The sequence below is a fragment of the Excalfactoria chinensis genome, chromosome 7 (genome assembly GCF_039878825.1).
Source record: "Excalfactoria chinensis isolate bCotChi1 chromosome 7, bCotChi1.hap2, whole genome shotgun sequence".
Taxonomy (NCBI): Eukaryota; Metazoa; Chordata; class Aves; order Galliformes; family Phasianidae; genus Excalfactoria; species Excalfactoria chinensis.
In genome coordinates this window covers 16366109-16385092 of record NC_092831.1, presented here as the reverse complement: position 1 = coordinate 16385092, position 18984 = coordinate 16366109, and the positions used below count along the sequence as shown (strand labels likewise).

The 18984-nt window shown below is 37.1% G+C and overlaps 1 protein-coding gene across 6 annotated transcripts in view; it reads left to right on the top strand.

The window, feature by feature from the left end:
- Positions 1 to 18984, top strand: part of LOC140254689 (sodium channel protein type 1 subunit alpha) — a 79168-nt gene that overhangs the window by 20988 nt on the left and 39196 nt on the right. For 4 of the 6 annotated variants that reach the window (XM_072341549.1, XM_072341546.1, XM_072341548.1 and 1 more), the window contains 6 exons: positions 5492 to 5610; positions 9180 to 9269; positions 9964 to 10092; positions 10797 to 10888; positions 11827 to 12099; positions 18386 to 18449. In XM_072341549.1, coding sequence (XP_072197650.1) covers positions 5492 to 5610; positions 9180 to 9269; positions 9964 to 10092; positions 10797 to 10888; positions 11827 to 12099; positions 18386 to 18449 — 767 coding nt within the window. Of the gene's footprint in view, positions 1 to 5491; positions 5611 to 9179; positions 9270 to 9963; positions 10093 to 10606; positions 10699 to 10796; positions 10889 to 11826; positions 12100 to 18385; positions 18450 to 18984 lie in introns of all 6 variants that reach the window. The other 2 variants (XM_072341547.1, XM_072341550.1) reach the window with 1 other exon arrangement.

Sequence of the window (18984 nt, the reverse complement as noted above, 5' to 3'; positions counted from 1 at the left end):
ACATTCACCCTCATGTGCTGTTGGCAAACCAGTCCTCCTGCTTTCTGTAATGAGAATTGTTACAGCTGTATAATTTTTAACATTAACCAGATTGGCAGCAAATGTGACATGATGACTGACTGTATAATTTGGTTGCATATTGAATATAGCAGGGTATTAATACATAGAGTGAAAATCTAGACACTTATACACAGCTCTCTTAAATGGTAGCAAAGTGCTCATTGTCTCCTGTGGTACAGAATAGGAGCCATCATCCTTAGTATATAAAAACTTATCTTTAAATCACAGTTCTACTTTTATGAAGATGAAAGATCTGTTTCTACAAAAGCAGGTTTTGTGGAGTTCTGTACTAATTGCATCTGACTTTTATGATACAAAATCATGCATAATTATGTTTCTACCTGCCCAGAGCTCATCCTGGACCTTTATAGTCAAATCAGTCAGTCTTCTGTGTCTTCTTAGTGAAAACGGAAGATGTGCTAGGAATGACCTACAGGTAATCTTAAGCCCTTAGAAATTGACAAGCCATTTAGTTCATTCATTGATGGAGCTGAAAACTGACTGTATCAGGCAGGTCTGCTTGCTGAAAATCTTCAACCAAGTTTCTGTATCTGGCCTTTGTGAAAGGAAGAATCTTTTTATTTGCACACTAAATAACTTCTACAGGCAAGTCACATTTGCAGTGCTGCCTGCTGGCATTTTCTCCTCTATGCTCTATGCATCCACAGATCCGCTCTATGCAAGTGATTCAATCTTCTGCCAAACAGGAATAGAAACAGCTTTTTCAGTCAAATAAAAGACAAAATTTTCTCACCCACTACAATTCTCTCCATTCTTCCTCCAGTGGGAGGAAAATAGGTTTCCAAAGATGGATTCCAGCATTAAAATATCTTAATCCTAGGATTTCTTATCTACTTGATGTGAATTCTGAAAAGATTTTTATCTTGCTTCTTTTTCGAGTGTATTGGTAGGCTCTTGATGGTCCTGTCCTGCAAGCCTCAGAAGCAGATAGAGTTTGAGAAAAGCCTGAAGCAGAAGAGAACAACTCCAGGAAGAGCCAAAGCACTCTTAATGCTTAGTGTGTTCACCTCCGTACCGCTTTTTGTTGCAGATTTCTATTTACTCCTCTCTGAATTCTGTCCTATAAGGCCAAGGAGTCGATCAGCACACACTATCCCAATGTAACAGACTGACAACTTCTGCATGATAGAGATTATATATTGCTGCCTGGGGAAGCATTTATCTGAAATTATATGGGTCTAAAGAAGTGATACAGAATGAAGGAAAATTAGTATTTGCTAGAAAGAGTTAGGACAAGTATATGGATTAGCAGATACCATTATTGTGGTTCATCTTTGTTAAGATCTCTGCATAAACTATATCTGATTTGTCCATGGAACATCTATAAGTTTGACTTCCAAAAGCTCAAATAGGCTATAAAAGTGGTTATTTACAGTGTTTGTCAAACGATATTAATGATCATATTCACTGTGTTTTTTCAGAAACTGTAGGAATACCTTCTTTATTCCAAATTTGAGTTATGAGGAAGATCATCCATCAGCTGCTTCATAAGCATGTATTGCATCATACCATTGATCTGGTGGTGTTTTTTTTTGTTTGTTGTTCTTTGTTTCTTTGGAGTGGGGAATAGGGAGTCTTCTGGGTAATATGAATCAGTGGGACTGAGCTCTTCGCTAAAGATCTAATTACTAAGTAATTAATGGAAGTCTACCACCTATCTTGCCATACTCAGGCAGTTATATTTTCAGGATACTTTTCACTCTACTGCATATGATATCAATTTGATATTATGTTTTGGTATTATTGTTTTTATGCAAAACCAAAGAGGATGTATTCAGGCCTAACATTAACTTAAAGCTGAAAGGAATAGGGAAAAATAGCAGTATAAATTAGCACTGTACTTTCAGATAGCCTAAATGTCAGCAACTGTACTGTGGGAACAAAATTTGTCTATTACAACTTAATATACCTGCCATTGTACATGGTGTTCAGTAATGCAGTGTTCCAAACATTGTTCAGTTTAGCATTCTTAAGCCTTTGTTCACTTTTTGTATTCTACTCCTGTTTAAGTGCAAATCTGTGTGTTCCAGATACAATGGCAACTGCCTGTTCATGGTAAAGCTGCCATCACAAAGGATCAGGGAGGTTTGTATCACTATCTCTTGAGGAAGGATCAGCTGGAACCCTTTCAGATCCAAATGTGCAGGCATGCTTCAAAATCTGGTCCACTTGGTTTCTTACTTTAAAGTCTGGTTATTTTGTCTTGAAGCTAGGCTGCCTCATTAAAAAGAAGCAAAAGAATAGCTGGAACTAAATGGGCCCTACTTCACTTTTCTTCTGTTACAGTGTAGATTTAGCTTTCTTGCTGGTTGTCTCTGCCCACCCTGCCTCTTGCCAGAAAGATGCTGATTGATGCCTGTCAGAAGAGCTCTGTCCTTTTGTCCTTGGTTGTACCAGTTGCCTAATCCTATCAAACCATACCTTCTGGATTCCCAGACTTGATTTGTCTTGCAGAAGAAAACAAAAAAAAGTCCTGTAAAATCATTTTACTTAACATCAGAAAAGGTGAATGCACTGGTGATCTTAGACATCTTTGATAGTTTCAAATGAAAGAATTTTGAAGATAAAAGTTCTAGTAACACAAAAAGAGCTAAGGTCTAGCTAGAAAAAAAAATAAAAAATAATAAAAATATGCCTTTAACAAGCAGCCACAAAAGTAGAAAATACCAGTTTCAGAAATGCCCAAAGTCTCTTTTGCTAGCACACTCCAGGGCTTTCCCTGATAAACTGCTTGGCTGTAAGACTAAGAAGCTGGCACTACTAGAAGGTGCTGTGGGTTTTGAGATAGTGTCTGTCTAACCATGGGAAGTGGTAATGCAATGCAGTAGTGCTCAGCCTTCAAGAAACTGCTTCAAAGCCAGAGGGGAGGAAAGAGAGGGGAAATAATGTTTAAGAACTTTCTGTCCTGAGAGGTTCTTGGAGGCTGCTTTTGTTTGACTTCTTTACTCTTGGATGCATCACTTTGAAATACAATTCCTCCTTCTTTGCCCTGATAAGACTGCAGTTTCTCAGTTTGGGTCAAATATGGCAGAAGGTATGGAGCTGGAGGCCAGGTTACAGGCACAAAGCTGCAAATTAGACACTTCTCTTTAGGTATTTCATTTAATTTACATTCACACTGGAATACTTTGAGTCTGAGCCTTTATAAAACGATAAAACATTCCATGAAACATAAACCCTGGAAAAATACTTATAATCTTCCTTATACGAATATTACTCTTATAATTTATTTAGAATTTATTTGGCTTTTCTCAACATATGTGTACTTTGTCCTGGCAGATGTGGGTAGAATTTTCATGTTCATCCACTCTGCCTACCACTGCCTTGTATCTGGGATGAGACTGGGGTGCAAATGCAGGAAGCTTATGCAGGAGTTGGAAATCAGCTGTAACCCCCATTATTTGCATTTTTAGGAAAATTCTCCTTGAGAGACGTGATACAGTTTTAATTCATTTTTAAGGCTACAAGTCAGAGAACCAATGCAGTCATTTTCAAAATTCCCATCACAGAGATGTTTTGGGTGGAAAATTAAAACCAAAATAGAAATTGTAAGTCTTGCTTGTTCTGCTTATGCAGGGCAGCAGAAAGTGGAACAGCTAAAATAGCAGCAGCTTCCAACTGAAACTGGAGTGGTGCCAGCATGCTGTTATTTTCCATAAGGCACGTTAGAAAAGAGATGTATGTTTAATCTGCTAGTGTTCAAAGATTTTTAAAAAGATGTAGGTTGGCTAAATGTAGGTGGTGTAGTTTTAGACGCAAAGCAGGTAGGAAATGTGATTTTTAGTATGTTTTCTCAACTACCTCATAGCTACAGAAGCTGTTATTGCGAGCTGTGAGGCCTGGGGACTGGGGCCAGACCTGGGAGAGAAAACTCACCATTCCCTTTGGTAAAAGGTACAAAAACCCATCATTCATCTCTCTGGCTACTCACATATTTAAAATGAAACCTTCATTTAAGGTCAAGTCAACTACAGTTACCCTTGAAAGGTCATCTGTTATCTAACTGGAAATATAATTCAGGAATGTTAGCCCAGTTCTTATCCTGTTGTTCAGTTACATCTGCAGATTCTCAATTCCTGTGCAGGGAAAACAAGTACATCTCTTGTTGGAACAGAGGCAGCTCAGGGAAGAAGGCAGTAAGCAATTTAGGGCTGGGAAAGCTTTTACTCAGTACTCATCCCCTTCTTTTCCTCTGCCTTCTCAGTATCCACCACACACTTGTGAAAACCCTAATCTCTGCAACTCCCTCTGCCTCCTGGATAGTCCTAGCAATCGGCGTTGGTACTTCCTGGTCTGTATACATTAAGCATCGTGAATATAAGCAGTCTGAAGAACTGTCTTCCTCGAAAATTCTTGGCATGTTTTTCCAGAATGACAGCCTTCCCAGAAATAGTTCTGAACACTACTTGCCATCAGTCAGTGGACTTCATGTCTCCCTCCACACTTATACGAGAAGAAATCAATATCTCCTTTCTCACATTTCCAATAGCATCCTAGCTTACAGCTCGCTTCTTCAGCAATGTAGTGATAAGCAAGGGAGCTTTATCATAGTTTGTCCAAGAAGTAAACAACCCTAGCAAAACAGAAAAGGCGACTTAGAGAGTTCTCATTGCTGGTTTCTTCAATACCTTTTGTATGTATACCTTCAATACTAACTAATTCTGCTTGAATTTAGGCAATAATCCTTGTGCATGCAGATCTCTTCCAAATTACTGATTCTTTCTTCTGCAGTTCTTTTTGTTCTGTTTTGTTCATTTTTACAGTTGAAGGTCACCTCAATGCCACAAAGAAACTTGGCAGTCTGCATTTCCAGTGTTATAGTGTTAATGTTTTTGCAGCCGCAATGGGCTGTAGTGTAAGCAATTTTTTTCAGAGTTTCCCTAAGCTTTATATACTTACTATTGGTTAAAATGAAATCTAACATGATGTATGTGTCCTGGGGAAGATTTACAGCTTTAAACCACAGTTGTGGAGCGTGGTTATCTGGGTGTACCTCTAGTTCTCCTAAGGTGAGGTGTACTTGGATGCCCACAATTCTCAGAGATTGATGACTACGTGGGTTATTGCTATTTCCCTCTATCCTTAGCACAATCATGGAAAAGTATAAACACAATAACAATTTTAGTTACTCATTTCTACATCTTTTGCTACTAGAAGTAGATCATATATATATTGTTTAACAAAGCTGCATTATGAAAGCAGTAATGAAATGAATGTTCTATATTTAAAATTATATTTTTGGACATCAGGTAAGTACAGGAAGTAAGCTTTATTTCAAAAGTGAGTTATGCTTTTTGTATGTTGATCATTCAGAAATTCATGAATTTGCTGATTGTCTCTAGAAAAGGTTTAAAATGAGCATCTAAGGTGAACACACACCTACAACGTGCCTTTTGTTTCTCTTTTACAGACCTTTATAGTATTGAACAAAGGGAAGGCAATATTCCGATTCAGCGCCACCTCTGCCCTGTACATTTTAACTCCATTCAATCCTCTTAGAAAAATAGCTATTAAAATTTTGGTACATTCATATCCTTTTTCAATTTTGGTTCAAGAAAAAAACCCTCATATTTCATTGCAAATAGAAGTTTTTCATATGTTGTTATTTCTTTTCCCAGTGTGAGAGTTATGGTAAGTTTCTATAAATACAAAGAAATTTGAATGTATTATTTAAATACGTTTAAGTATATTATTCAAATGCATCATAGATATTCTGTCAAATTTTGGTACTTTAGCTGGAGAAATTTACAGATGGATTTGAGAAATCACTAATCTCTGGATTTGTAAATCTTTTTCATTTTAAAAAAAAACTCTTGTTAATTTAAAGACAATTGAAATCTGCAGGAATATTTGAGAGAAATGTCTCCAGATTAACATTAATATTAAACTGTTACATGTTCCTGATTTTTATTTTTATTTTTTATGATATGAAGCCTATCCATAATAAAAGTTATATCTAGTAAAGAAAGCACTTAATACTCATCAATTCCAGAAAAGCTCTCAATTTTAAAATTGTGCAATCTAGTTAATTGCAAACATCATAAGCCACTGCCAGAAAGCAGCAGCAGCAGCCCTGCAGACAGTTTGCAATGTCTTTGTATGTGCAAATGGTGGACAGCTTGGGGGATCATAACTGATGAAACTGTGCATGATAGAAGGTTTTAGTCTGGTGTATAGATTGGTGCCCGATGTTCATAACAGTTGGTGGACGTTCCTAGAGAATGAGTTTTTTGTGCAACTTCTTGCATAACCCAGGGAGTGGGAAAAGCAGTCACCACATAGAAACTTTAGTGTAACAGTAAAACATAGAACAGTTACTCAAATGCAGAAGTCTTATTTCTAGAGATGGGGCAAATTTCTAAATATTTGGATAAGAATAAAATGGAGTGGCTGCTGCTGAGTCAGGAGACCTTTTCCTCTAAGCTCCCTTGAAGTTAAAGCAGTGAGAGGAGGAAAGGAGTGAGGGAGCAGCTGGGGACAGTAAGGGACCTGACAGACCTGCAGGCATCATGGTGATGATGGTGAGAAAATGTAGCCAGTACTGTCAGATTAAAGCTATTTTTATCTTAAGTACAGAAGTGGTTTGGGTTTTTTTGTTTGTTTTATCTTAAGTGGAAGGATAGGTTTGTGGGGTTTTTTGTTTATTTGTTTTTAATTCAGTACAATGCAAACACTGCAAATATTAATGTGTTCAGTCACCTACAATGTTCCATAATGCATTTTTGGTTTTGGATACTTATATTTTGTCAAGGTTAGCTTATTAAAAAAAAAAAAAAAAAAAAAAAAAAAAAAAGGCAGTTATGTTTTTTACTATTTTTACTGATCTTATGACTTATCAGTAAACTCTACTGCTCTGCTTTGAGGCAGGAGTTTGGCATTGTAGTCTCTGTAAAAAAACAGTGCCTTTTGATTTCAGAGCGAAAAATGTGTTTTGAGCATATCTTGGAGAACCTCCACATACATGTCCACTGGATTCCCTGAACCTCTGTATGTGGGGCTCCAACTACATGTGCCCAGACACACAATCAGACGTTATTCACTCAGCAAGGAGTCAGAGTGTCTCTTCTAGGTCTCAGAGACTTCTGCTATTGTTCTTTCTTCACTGTTGGTACCTGTTATGATAGCAGCCCCTAGAATTGATGAGTCTCTGCTGACTCACCCCCTGGTATTTTGCCTGCTTGACTCAAGTCGAGGTAGAGTGTTCAACTGGGAGGGCAACACAGAAGTAATGGAGGATGGCCAGACTTTTGCAGTGGATGGGAAAGAATGGAAAGGTTAGATAAGGTGAGGTGTGTAATGCAGGCTGGAGTTGCAGGGTGCAAGGAATATTAGAAAGGATCAAGGAGATGCATTAGAGAAAAAGTGGTACCTTGCAAAGTATCTCTATGCTAGCTAGCCTTTGGAAACTGAAATTAGAAATCCTTTCCTTTACAGGAAGAGGGTGAAAAAGAAGTCACTGTATACCAGAATTGTTCACATATGTGTGTAGTTAAATTCTTATTTAACATAAAATAATAAATTAAGGGAAGTTTGAGATTTTAACACTCAAAATGTGAGAGAATTGGAAAAAGAGGCACAGACACTGAAAGTACCAGTTATGTTTGAGGTTCTCATATGGGAAAGCATGGCCAGGTTTAACGCTTAATATTAATAACAGATGCTGAGCATATGTTCCCTTTGAGATTGACCAGCACATTAGCCTTGCAACTCAAACTCGTGGCAAGTAATGTACAGAGTGAGCAATGTGCAAGGACCTACCTGTGGCCTTCACTAATAATAATACACTGCTGTAAACTAATAATGCTCCAAGCAGAACTAAAAACTCTCCCAAAAATGCATTTAACATCTTTAGCTGAAGCTGTAATCATCTCCCAGCTTTATTCCTAAAATTCGTAAGGATTCAGGATTTAGATTTTTATAGACACTTCATTTCCTACACAGCTGAAGGATCAAGAATAAAAAAGGCAGAGATCCTTCTGGCAAATTCAATTTGATGCACAGTGCTGATTGGCTCAGAGAAGATAGTCCATCGTGTCTACCAAAGGAGTTTTATAGGCCTTCTTCAGTCTGATTTCTCACTTTTGAACACTGGCCGTTTTGATTTAACATTCTCTCAAAGTAGTTTTGTATGTGATAGAGCTCTTTGCCTAGCCCTATAAAAGTCATGACAGACTTCTTTGTCTTAAGCATCAGATGTGTGTATGTAGCACCAAGGATATCATCTGAATGGATAGTGTTTATCCTACTGGCACAGATCAGATTGCTACCATTTTTAAAAATATCCCTAAAATAAGAATCTTGTTTGTTTACCAGAGTGCTATATCTCTAATCACATTTCATGTACTTTGTTTTATGAGACATTTGAAACTTCCAGGAGATATCTCCATGTTTCTTAAATTCCCAATTAAATAAATTCAGAATCTTGAATCCTGCCTGTGGACTGTTCAGGCAAGCACCATGTAGGATAAATATTAATTATTATTATTAATAATTATTATTAATTCTATTATGTTTTGCTATTCGGAGCTTGTATGACAACAAAATCCCCAAAATGAGTTTTCACTTCAATGAAAGATATCACTATATTTACTGCTTATTCAACAATTTAGACAAATGTCACCTATGGGAATTGGGCAGGTAAATCCTTCCCTTCCCTGTGATTTGAATGTTAACTTGAAAGTATATGTGCAATTCTGAATGTTTCAACAGCTTTAAGTAATGATCTGAATTATAGCACAAATTTTCTGCATAATTTTGGTTGAAATGTAACTTGACATTAAAATTCCTGGGCTCTTACATGCAATTTCATTTGTGAACTGCTTTCTTTAGTTTGCATTATCTTCTGTATCAACAATTTTCATGCAATTTTTAAGGAACATAACATGTAAAAAGACAACTAGAGGAAAAATTTAAGTGAAGTTAAACATTTGGCATAAAGGTGTATGTAGTATTGCTTATTTTTTGCTGCCATCATGTGGCTACTTTGGGTCAGATTTTAGTCTAGACAATACAAATGGCAATATTTTGCTGTACTTAAAAATTACAGTTGATGTAATATTTCTTGAATTGCTATTGTGATTTCCTTAACTATGATTTACATTATTCAGCATGCTTATTATGTGCACTATTTTGACCAACTGTGTGTTTATGACCATGAGTAACCCTCCAGACTGGACCAAGAATGTAGAGTAAGTTGCATATTTTACTTAAGATAGCCATGCTTCTGACAGTTCCTCAATAAATCAGTATGCTTGTAACTGCAGTTGTGTTCTTGCTGGAACTATCATGAGATACTAATACTATTTCCTCTTAAGACTATGTAGAAATGTTGGATAATTATTCAAATCTCCTTCTGGGAAAATGCTTGGGTTGACAATAATAAAAGTTATTTACAGATATTCTTATACTTGGACTCCACTAGATCTCTCTTATCTTCATAGTTTAGCATCTACACCATGAGTTAATGCCACTATATTAGGAATAGAGCCATGGCTGTCTATTTGTAGATACCAGTTAAAGACAGCATATAAGTAAATATATTCTTAAAGTGAAACTTAAGTGCATGCTTGTGCTCTCCCTTTTCTAGAGTTAAGACTAGGTGGATTAGGTTATAGTGGTTCTGACTGTATCCGTTATCTTATGCTCACAATGCTTTTGGATCACAGGAATGGATGTAATATATTTTTAAACTGTCACAGTTTTTAAAAATTTTATTTTTTTTATGGTTTCATTTCTTCAATTTATGCATAAGATACATGAATTCACAAATATATATGGTGAATATAAAGCATTTCGTGAGAAACTGTGTTTTGACACATTTATTTTCAATGCAAGCATGGAATGTGAAGACTTACTTTGATTAATTTTTCTGACATTTTCCAGGTACACCTTCACTGGAATATATACGTTTGAGTCACTTATAAAAATTATTGCAAGGGGCTTTTGCTTAGAAGATTTTACTTTTCTGCGAGATCCATGGAACTGGCTGGATTTCACTGTCATTACCTTTGCGTAAGTTTTTGTTTTTTGCTTTTTCTTTGAAAGTGAAGGGCAAAAAGGGCATGAAATTAGTATCAATACATATCAATTTCATCAAATGGAAATACTTCTATGAATTTACTTCATCTAAAACAATTTTCACATTCTATTGTGAATATATTGATGTAAACGTAAATACTGCAGAAGCCATTAGTTCAGTTAGTATTAGGCTAATTTCATGTCCTGCATTTTTTTTCTCTGAGCAGAAAAGGAGCATCCCTTTGACTTCATTCCACAAGTTTACCAATCTAGTCTAGATAATTTTTAGGCTTTCAAAGTTAAATCACTGTGATTCACTTCAGAGACGTTTAACTTAACTGAAGGCTCTGAAAGCATATTAATGCAAGGCAAACTGCAATGAAAGGTAAACCTCTGACTGTTGCTATTTAATTTTTTGCTAAAAACGCCGAAGCGGTCTTGATGAAAGACCCAAGTAATTAGCATAAACTTTGCCTAAATTCTGAATAACTGTGATTTAATCCTACAGGTATGTAACAGAATTTGTAAACCTAGGCAATGTTTCAGCTCTTCGAACTTTCAGAGTATTGAGAGCTTTGAAAACTATTTCTGTAATCCCAGGTAAGAAGTAACTGGTGTAAGGTGTTAGGCCCCTTGTACCTCCCAACTGTTCCTTTTTATCCTGTCATTGTGTTTGTGTGTGAACTCCCCTATTACAGATATGTGACAGAGTTTGTGGACCTGGGCAATGTCTCAGCGTTGAGAACATTCAGAGTTCTCCGAGCTTTGAAAACAATATCAGTCATTCCAGGTGAGAGCTAGGTTAAACACTGAGGCTGACTGTTGTTTCACAGAGGCTATACTCACATTTTTGAAGCATAAGCCTTATTTCTTTCCACATTAATTAAAAAAAAAAAAAAAAAAAAAGCAGGAATTGGAAGATATCAGATTAACTGAAATCTCTGATTCATTGCTTTTTAACATGAGCTCTTTCCTTTTGAAATCAGCCTTTGAGTTTAACAGATTCTTGCATGAGACATTGCAGTACACAGCGTGTGTGGTTTTCACCTTATGATGTCAAGCTTTCTTCTCCACATTCAACGAATATCAGTTACCCTGAAGTTTTCTTACCCATGTGTATTTTACCTACATGATGTTATGTGGTATTTGTTGTGAATCTTTGTGTCTTAAAAATATAACTGTTTTAAATGTTGACTAAGTAATGAAGTTAATGGAATAAGATAATAAAAAATAGCATGGGCATTGCATGGGGGATTTATTATCTTAAACTTCTGTGATTTTCCAAACCATCTCCAGTTTTATAGCATTAAATTTAACTGATTTTTTTTTATAAACAGGCTCTTTACTGCTGTCTTATAATTCTAGTATGTTATAAAACTGTTAATAGCAAAGGTTTGGGGCAAGAGGTATTGACAAACAAAAAGAAAGAAGACTTTTCTGCGAGATTCATGTGTAGCATGAATAACAAAGTCACTTGTTTTAATACTAAAACAAGTATTTTGAAATATATGCAACTCATTTCATTTACAGTTTCAAATGAACATATACTTCAGCTTTTTATTCATTTTCACAAGTGAAAAAGCTCTTCACAAAGTGTTATTTCACAGACATTACAATCATTTATTTGGGCTTCTGCATGAAATCTATAACTTTACTGGGAGATACTGTCATTTTTTATGCTTTAAAAATCTTTTGAACACCAGAATAAAGATTCCTTTACATTTTCAGGCTTGAAGACTATTGTGGGAGCCCTAATTCAGTCTGTGAAGAAGCTATCGGATGTTATGATCCTGACTGTGTTTTGTCTGAGTGTATTTGCACTAATAGGGCTGCAGCTGTTCATGGGCAACTTGAGGAATAAATGCCTGCAGTGGCCTCCAGAAAATTTCACTCTGGAAACAAATATCACTTCCCAGCTCAACAGCAGCATTGGTGAAAATGGTACACTAGTTAATTCAACAGTGACTCCATTTGACTGGAAGGGATACATTGAGGATGAAAGTAAGTATTGTCAGCATAATTGTTATTAACGTGTTCAACACTTGGTTCTTAAGATATGACATATATTCCAAAGCAAGTTTATCAAAGACTATTGTGTCATTTCTGACAGATGTCAGAGATTTCTGACTTCCACTGAAGGAATCCAGTGACGAAGTGCACAGAATTATCACCACATATCCATTCTTGTGCTCCACCATTCCCATAACTAGAAAAGTATATTTATGGTCTGACATAACTTTATGTTTAAATTTAAGCTTATTGTTCTTATCAGCTTCACCATAGGCCTGAAAAACAAATTATTCCCCAACATTAATCAGTGTATCAGAGATATTTAGAGACTGCGCTCAAGTTAACATGCTCTGTTATCTTCACTTTCAGTCTTTTTTCCATCATGTTTTTTCTCTGAAGATTTATTTTCTAAATCTAGATCTCTCTTCTGGATTCTTTCTTGCTCATAAACATCCTTCTTATGGTGCAGAAGCCACATCCAAGCTTGTCGCCTCCCTGTGAGGCCTGCTGGTTGGGTTAAACTGGCAGGAGGCCATCTAGAAGGACTGCGCTGCAGCATTGTAATTTGTGCTTTATGTATCCTCCACTAGTGCTTGCTTTTATTTACAACCCTAACATCATTATATCAAGTTCAGCTTGTGATCTGCCTGCCTCCTGAATCTTTTACAGACATTAACCTAATTAGGATTTCACTTTGTATTTGCATAGTTCATTTTTCCAGCCTGAACAGCTCCCTGTTTTCTCTAACCATCTTTGTGACTCTCCTGGATATTTTAAATTGTGATGATTTCCTCAGACTCACCTGTCACCCTTATGAGATCCGTATCATTCACAAATTGGACAAGATTGAATTAGTTAAAATATTTAATAGTACTGATCTCAGACAAGTCTCCTCAGATCTAATTTCCCATCATATGGTTTTCCAAGCTGGTAAAGATAGTTTGGCAAACTGAAAATAAACAAACAAATGTAGTACAGTTAAATGTGAGGTTGCAAATCTAAGATACTTGTTTTAAATATCAGGGATGAACAATTTGTAGCAAGACAGGTTCACGTGCAAAAAGACTGTAGTTGGTGACATACATCATCTCAAACAATGAAAGAATTGAAAGGAAGAAGGAAAAGTGAGAGGAAAGGGAAACTGACAATAGTAGTTAGCTGTGCTGAGGCCCCCAGGTGAATTTCATCCCTTGAGAGTTCTTTCCAGTGCAGCAGGTGATTGCCCCATACTACTTTTCCTGTAGTAACCATATATTTTTCATTAGAGTCTGCTCATACTCCCTGTGGGTATTTGATACTTACAATGCTATTAGCACTAATTGGAATATGCTTTGATCAGGGTGGTCTGCATGGCCAGTTGGATTTTAAGCTCATACATGCATATTATAAGGTCACCTAATACGAATCAACAGCTACCACGAATAAGAGGGAAAAGGCTGGAGGGGGGGAGGGATAATTCTCTCACTGGGGACTATTGCTTTCCAGGAGCACCTGCTGTAGCAACACTGTATTTGCAGATATAACACCATGAGAATAAGATCACATGAAAAACAGGAAAACAAAGGAAAAATTGTGCCACAGAGGCACTGCAAAGGACAGTCACAGCAGCTTGTGTGAAAGGTTGCAGAGCTGCAACTGAGAGGCAAGATGCAGAAATGTGATTAGAAGGTCCTTAGCAAGGCACCTTAAGGCACTTTGGAGCAGACGGGACTCTAACAAATTAAGGCTAAATCTCTGCAGTCGAAAGCTAAATGGTATCCTGTTCACATAAATAAATTATTGACTAGGAAGGCAGTATTACCCCTGTATTTAGCACCACTGCAGTTGCTACTGGAATACTGTAGAAAGTTCAGTTTAGGTGGAATGTTGAAAAAATGGAGGATGTGCAGAAAAGATTATAGTGATTAAAGGGCTAGAAGACATGCCTTATACCAAGATAGGCCAGGAGCTCAACCTAATTAGCATATCAAAGAGAAGGTTTAAGGGGTGATTTGATCACAGTTAAGAAAAACCTCGTGGGGAACAGATATTTCATGACAGACATATCTTTGATCTCACAGGAAAAGATATAAAAGGTTCAATGGCTGCATGTCAAAGACAGGCAGTTTTCAAGTAGAAGTAATTCTAACCATGATCATGCAACTGATCAATTACTGTGGTTGATTTCCATCTATATTTCTTAAATTAGTATATAATCTTCTTGTGAAACTCACTTTTCTTGAACTCATGAATTCAGAGAGGTCCCATGCCATTGTGTGCAGCAAGATGCAAGAGAGACTACATGTTTCACGGTCAAGCTTCATTTTCTGTCTCTTTTAACAAAGAATCTGTGAACTGAAGCTCTGATTTGATTTGGATTCAGGGGGACCTAAAGTCCCTTGAATAATCGTGCCGCTTTATTTACAGAAAATACTTTAATGAATGGCTCCTTCAACCTGCGGTGCTATTTATGTAGGAGTTCATATTTTGTATGAAATTATGAATCTTATTATGGAGCTAATAAGCTTTCCCTTGTTTATGGGCAGTTTCACAGAAAAAACAATGATCTCCCATCTTCCTGTTCTTTTCCCAGATTGGCTACTGGTATATGGAAATGGTTCTTAAGTAGTTGCTTTACAGGAGACTAAGAAAGGTCTTAGCTGAAACTCAGAGCAGTATAATGGCTCTGTCTATAGAAATAACAGTGTTAAATGGCTAATAGTTGTGTATATTACACACAGACAAAAAAAAAAAAAAGGCATATAAGCCATAGGTTTTCCTCTGAGCTCAGTTTTGGGAATACAATTTAGAGAGACTTAATGTAAACACTGCTGGCATGAATGAGCCAAACACTCTCTTTTCCAATGTTCTGAGATATCAAATCTGATAAAATTAAGGGTAGATCCATTTATCTCATCAAGTCTTACATAAACAAAGTTTTCTGGGAAATACATAGTGCACTGACTGACTAAAGATGCTTTTCAGTTATTAATTATTGTTTCCTAATATACATTATGTGTTCGAAGGCATGCTGTGGTACACAGCGGGGTAGGCTGTCAGAGCAATTCTGAAATCCAACATTGCTTCTTATAGAATTATTCAAGTGATGCTTATATTACCTACTCTTCTTCAGCTCAAGAACATGAGATCAAAATGTCTTGGCTTAGCAAAATCTTTAGGGATATCTCTGTGCCAGCTCTGTTCTTTCCTTCCTTGTAATTGAGTTGAAACATCTATTCTCTCTTTGCCTCTTTCTTTTAGTGCTCTCAGTGCTTTTAGTTTCTTAAATAAAGATGTTTATTTCATCTTAAACATATTGCCAGCTAGTCTTCTATGAAGTAAATGGAAACAGCCTAAGAGAAATAAATGAGCTGATCAGGTAGGTGTAGAACTCTCAAAGACTCTCTAGTAGAGAAAACAATCATCTCCTCAGTTGCTTGAAAGTATTAAGAAGAAGCTGCAGTCAGCAATGAGTAGAGACCTATGACAGAATAGAGTCTCGGGGCCAGCCCAGGTGCTTTTCTAAGTGTCCTAGTACAATGTCTTTATTGGACGAAGAAGAGTCTGGTAATGCTGACCCCACCACACATGGGTTTGTCTCTTCTCTAGTGATGCAAATGCTTCTTAAGTATACTTTCTGCTTATCTGATGCCAGATGATATTGCAAGAGCTGCAAGTTGTGTGCTTTCCTTTGTGCTGGGTTTCACAGAGGTTTCATCCTTGTCCTGTCACTGAGAGAGGGCTCCTTCCTCCTGAACACACAATTACCTGATGGTTTTCCTCAGAGGTCCTCACAACTACTTGCTATAAAGCATAGGTGTTTCTTCAGTCTGTGTGAAACATCTCAGTATCTGTTTCATGAAATAAGAATTATGCACTGTCATTACACTAAATTAACCCAGACAACTCTAAGTTCCCTTGAAATGAAGTACTTGCCTGTTAGGGATTTTTTCCTCATTTCCTAGAAAAAAAAAAAAGAAAAAAAAAAAAAAAAAAAAAAAAAAAAAGGAAACCAACCATGTGCCTTGAATGTAGTGAGAGTCTTTTCACTTTAGATTGGTGAAATACCACAGTGAATTTTGCATTTAGTTAGGGGCATGTACTTACACTGTTCTGTTCTGCTTGTGTTGTTAGAAAAATTTTCCTGTCATGACAATATTTTGAGCATTTGTATCTGCCATCTTGCATAACGTGGTTGTATCAGAGTGTGCAGAGAAAGCCTGGTGGCTATTGCCTGTGGAGCTGGCAGGGCAGCAGGCTTCACAGCACATCTTGTCTAAAGCTTTCACACCAGCCTTCTTTTAGAGGTTTGGTTCAACTGCTGCTGTGCTGTTCATGAATGACAGCCCAACATATACTCGATCAGGTCAGGTTTGTATTCTTCCCAACCATCTGTTAATCTCCAACATGTTTTAATCATGATTAGCTGACATCATGCAGAATAAGGTTTCTTTCACATGGGTCAGCTGTGGTCAGCATCAGTCCAGCTAACTTTCCTACTTGCAGGTCAGTGCAGTGCAATTCTGCAACACATGCCAACCCAACACGACAGCAGCAGCACACTGCAGGCTGTATCCTGTATGCCTGAGTAGATAATGAAACTGAGTCCTTTACAGTGTCAAACACAATCTAAGTGCAGCTATGGGCTACCTCCTGTGGCCAGCAATATGCTGTGCCCATGACAGGTGGCACATCCACAAACCAAGTACTCAGTGGTAAACTTCTTCAAGTTTGCTTCTGTAGCAGCCAGGCTTCACCAGCACAGTGTGTGCAGCCACAGCCAAGTCTGAGCTCAGCTGTGCTGGTAGCACCTCACATGAGGCTGTTTTAAGGAGACTAGCAGGCCAGCTCTGTGTAGCAGAAAACCAGTGCAAGTTTCAATTCTCCTCAGGAAGCAAAAAAGAAACGCTTCAAAAGTGCAGTAGCTGCAGAAGTGCTATTGTAGAAGTCTGTTTTGAGGGGAAAAAAACAAATTTAAGGATATAGTGAATGTGCATCTTAATAGGCACAACTTTTTGCTCGTCATTTCTTTATTCTTCTAAGAACAGACAGGTCAATGTTGTTGCTGTCTAAACCACCTAAAAAGGCCATTTTAATTCAGATTTACTAGACAGCTTTTGAGATGGTTAGTTACAGGGAGATTTGGTGGAACCTACCCATTATTTCTTTTCTAAGGTTATAAATAATTTAATCATACATACCTCTGAAGCCCTACCTACACGGGTGAATGTTGAAGTTATTCAGTTTAGATATATACCGAACTGTATACCAATCATCAGTCTCATTACAGACTGTGAGTGCCCATAGTAGTGAGAGCACTTGGCAGCCAGATGATTTTTGCAGTTCACTTATCATAGAATCATTAACACTCATTAAAGCCAGTAAGATCATCTAGTCTAACCATCAACCCATTCTTATGGCCTCTAAACCATGTCCCTCACTGCCATATTTACTCCTTTCTTGAAAACCTCCAGGGATGGTGACTCCCTGTTGCAATCCCTCACCACTCTTTCAGGCAATAAATTTTTCATAATATCCAACCTGAACTTTTCCTGGTTCAACTTGAGGCCATTCCCTCTCATCCTATCTCTGTTACATGGGAGAAGAGTCTGAACCTCTCCTCATCACAGCCTCCTCTCAGGTAGTAGTAGAGAGTGACAAGATTTCCCGTGAGCCTTCTCCAGACTGGATAATCCCAGTTCCCTCAGTTACTCCCCATAAGACTTGTTCTCCAGATCCTTCATAGCTTCATTGCCCTTCTCTGGACATATTCCAGGGCCTCAATATCTTCCTTGTGGTGAGTGAGATAAAAGATAACTACCACAAGTGTTATTAAGTGGCCATTTGGGAACTCTTGTCAATGCTGATCAGAAAGTTTCCCTCCTTAAAACAAATTATCAGTACCTCTCTTTTTTCAGCAACAGTTTAATTGTTGGTGTGCAATATAATGTCCTGAGTTTTTATTTAGTTCAGTGGTCAGTCTGAAAGGAGAATGGTACAATTCATTTACATCCAGCAGCATTCTTTGGGATTTTTAGTATATTTCGGCATTTTAACCGTAAGCTGAGTGATGGTTGTTAATGCAGTTCGTGGTGGCATTTACTCCAGAGTTACACCCCTGCTGAAAAAGATGCTAATACTTGTTTAAAAATGTATCTGAAATCATCTTCTTACTTGTAGGTTTGGGCTATTTGTTTCAGAGAGCTGTTGTTAAAAACAAAAAACAAACAACAAAAACAAACCCACTCAATAATATTCAGAATTATATTAATTTTTTTTTAAATTCTTTCCTAAACAGGTCATTTTTATTTTCTGGAAGGGCAAAATGATGCTCTCCTTTGTGGAAACAGTTCTGATGCTGGGTAAGACCAGTTTTTGTGAGATTTTTTCATTGTGTGTGAATTAGATCCATCTTAAGATATATATCATATACTTAGAGTGACTACATTCTTTCACATAAGAAGTGATATTAGGACACTGGGATTTGGATTTGAGTTCCTGATCCCACTGTCATCGCTGTACACCATTGAGCTCAGTGAACTGGTTAATGAACTTAGTATTTGCATGGCTGAATCGGTAATTTGCAATTAAAGCAGTTACTGCTGGGTATAAGAAGCAACAGATGGCACAGATAGAAAGCTCCCACTATGTTCCAGTTCCTGCTGCATGTAGGAGTACTATCACATTCAGGAGCAGACAGTAGTTTTCACATTGACATTAGTTAAAGCATTAATAATTAAAGAAATTGAATTGTGTTTTAGAAGTTTAGATTATGCTTTTCACAGTATGTTTTTATTTGTGCCTTTCCTGCATATTTTTTTAGTGTTCTTTAAAAATTCTCAATTAAAAATCACAACTTCTAGTGTTTCTAGTCTGATTAACCAAAGAGAAATACAC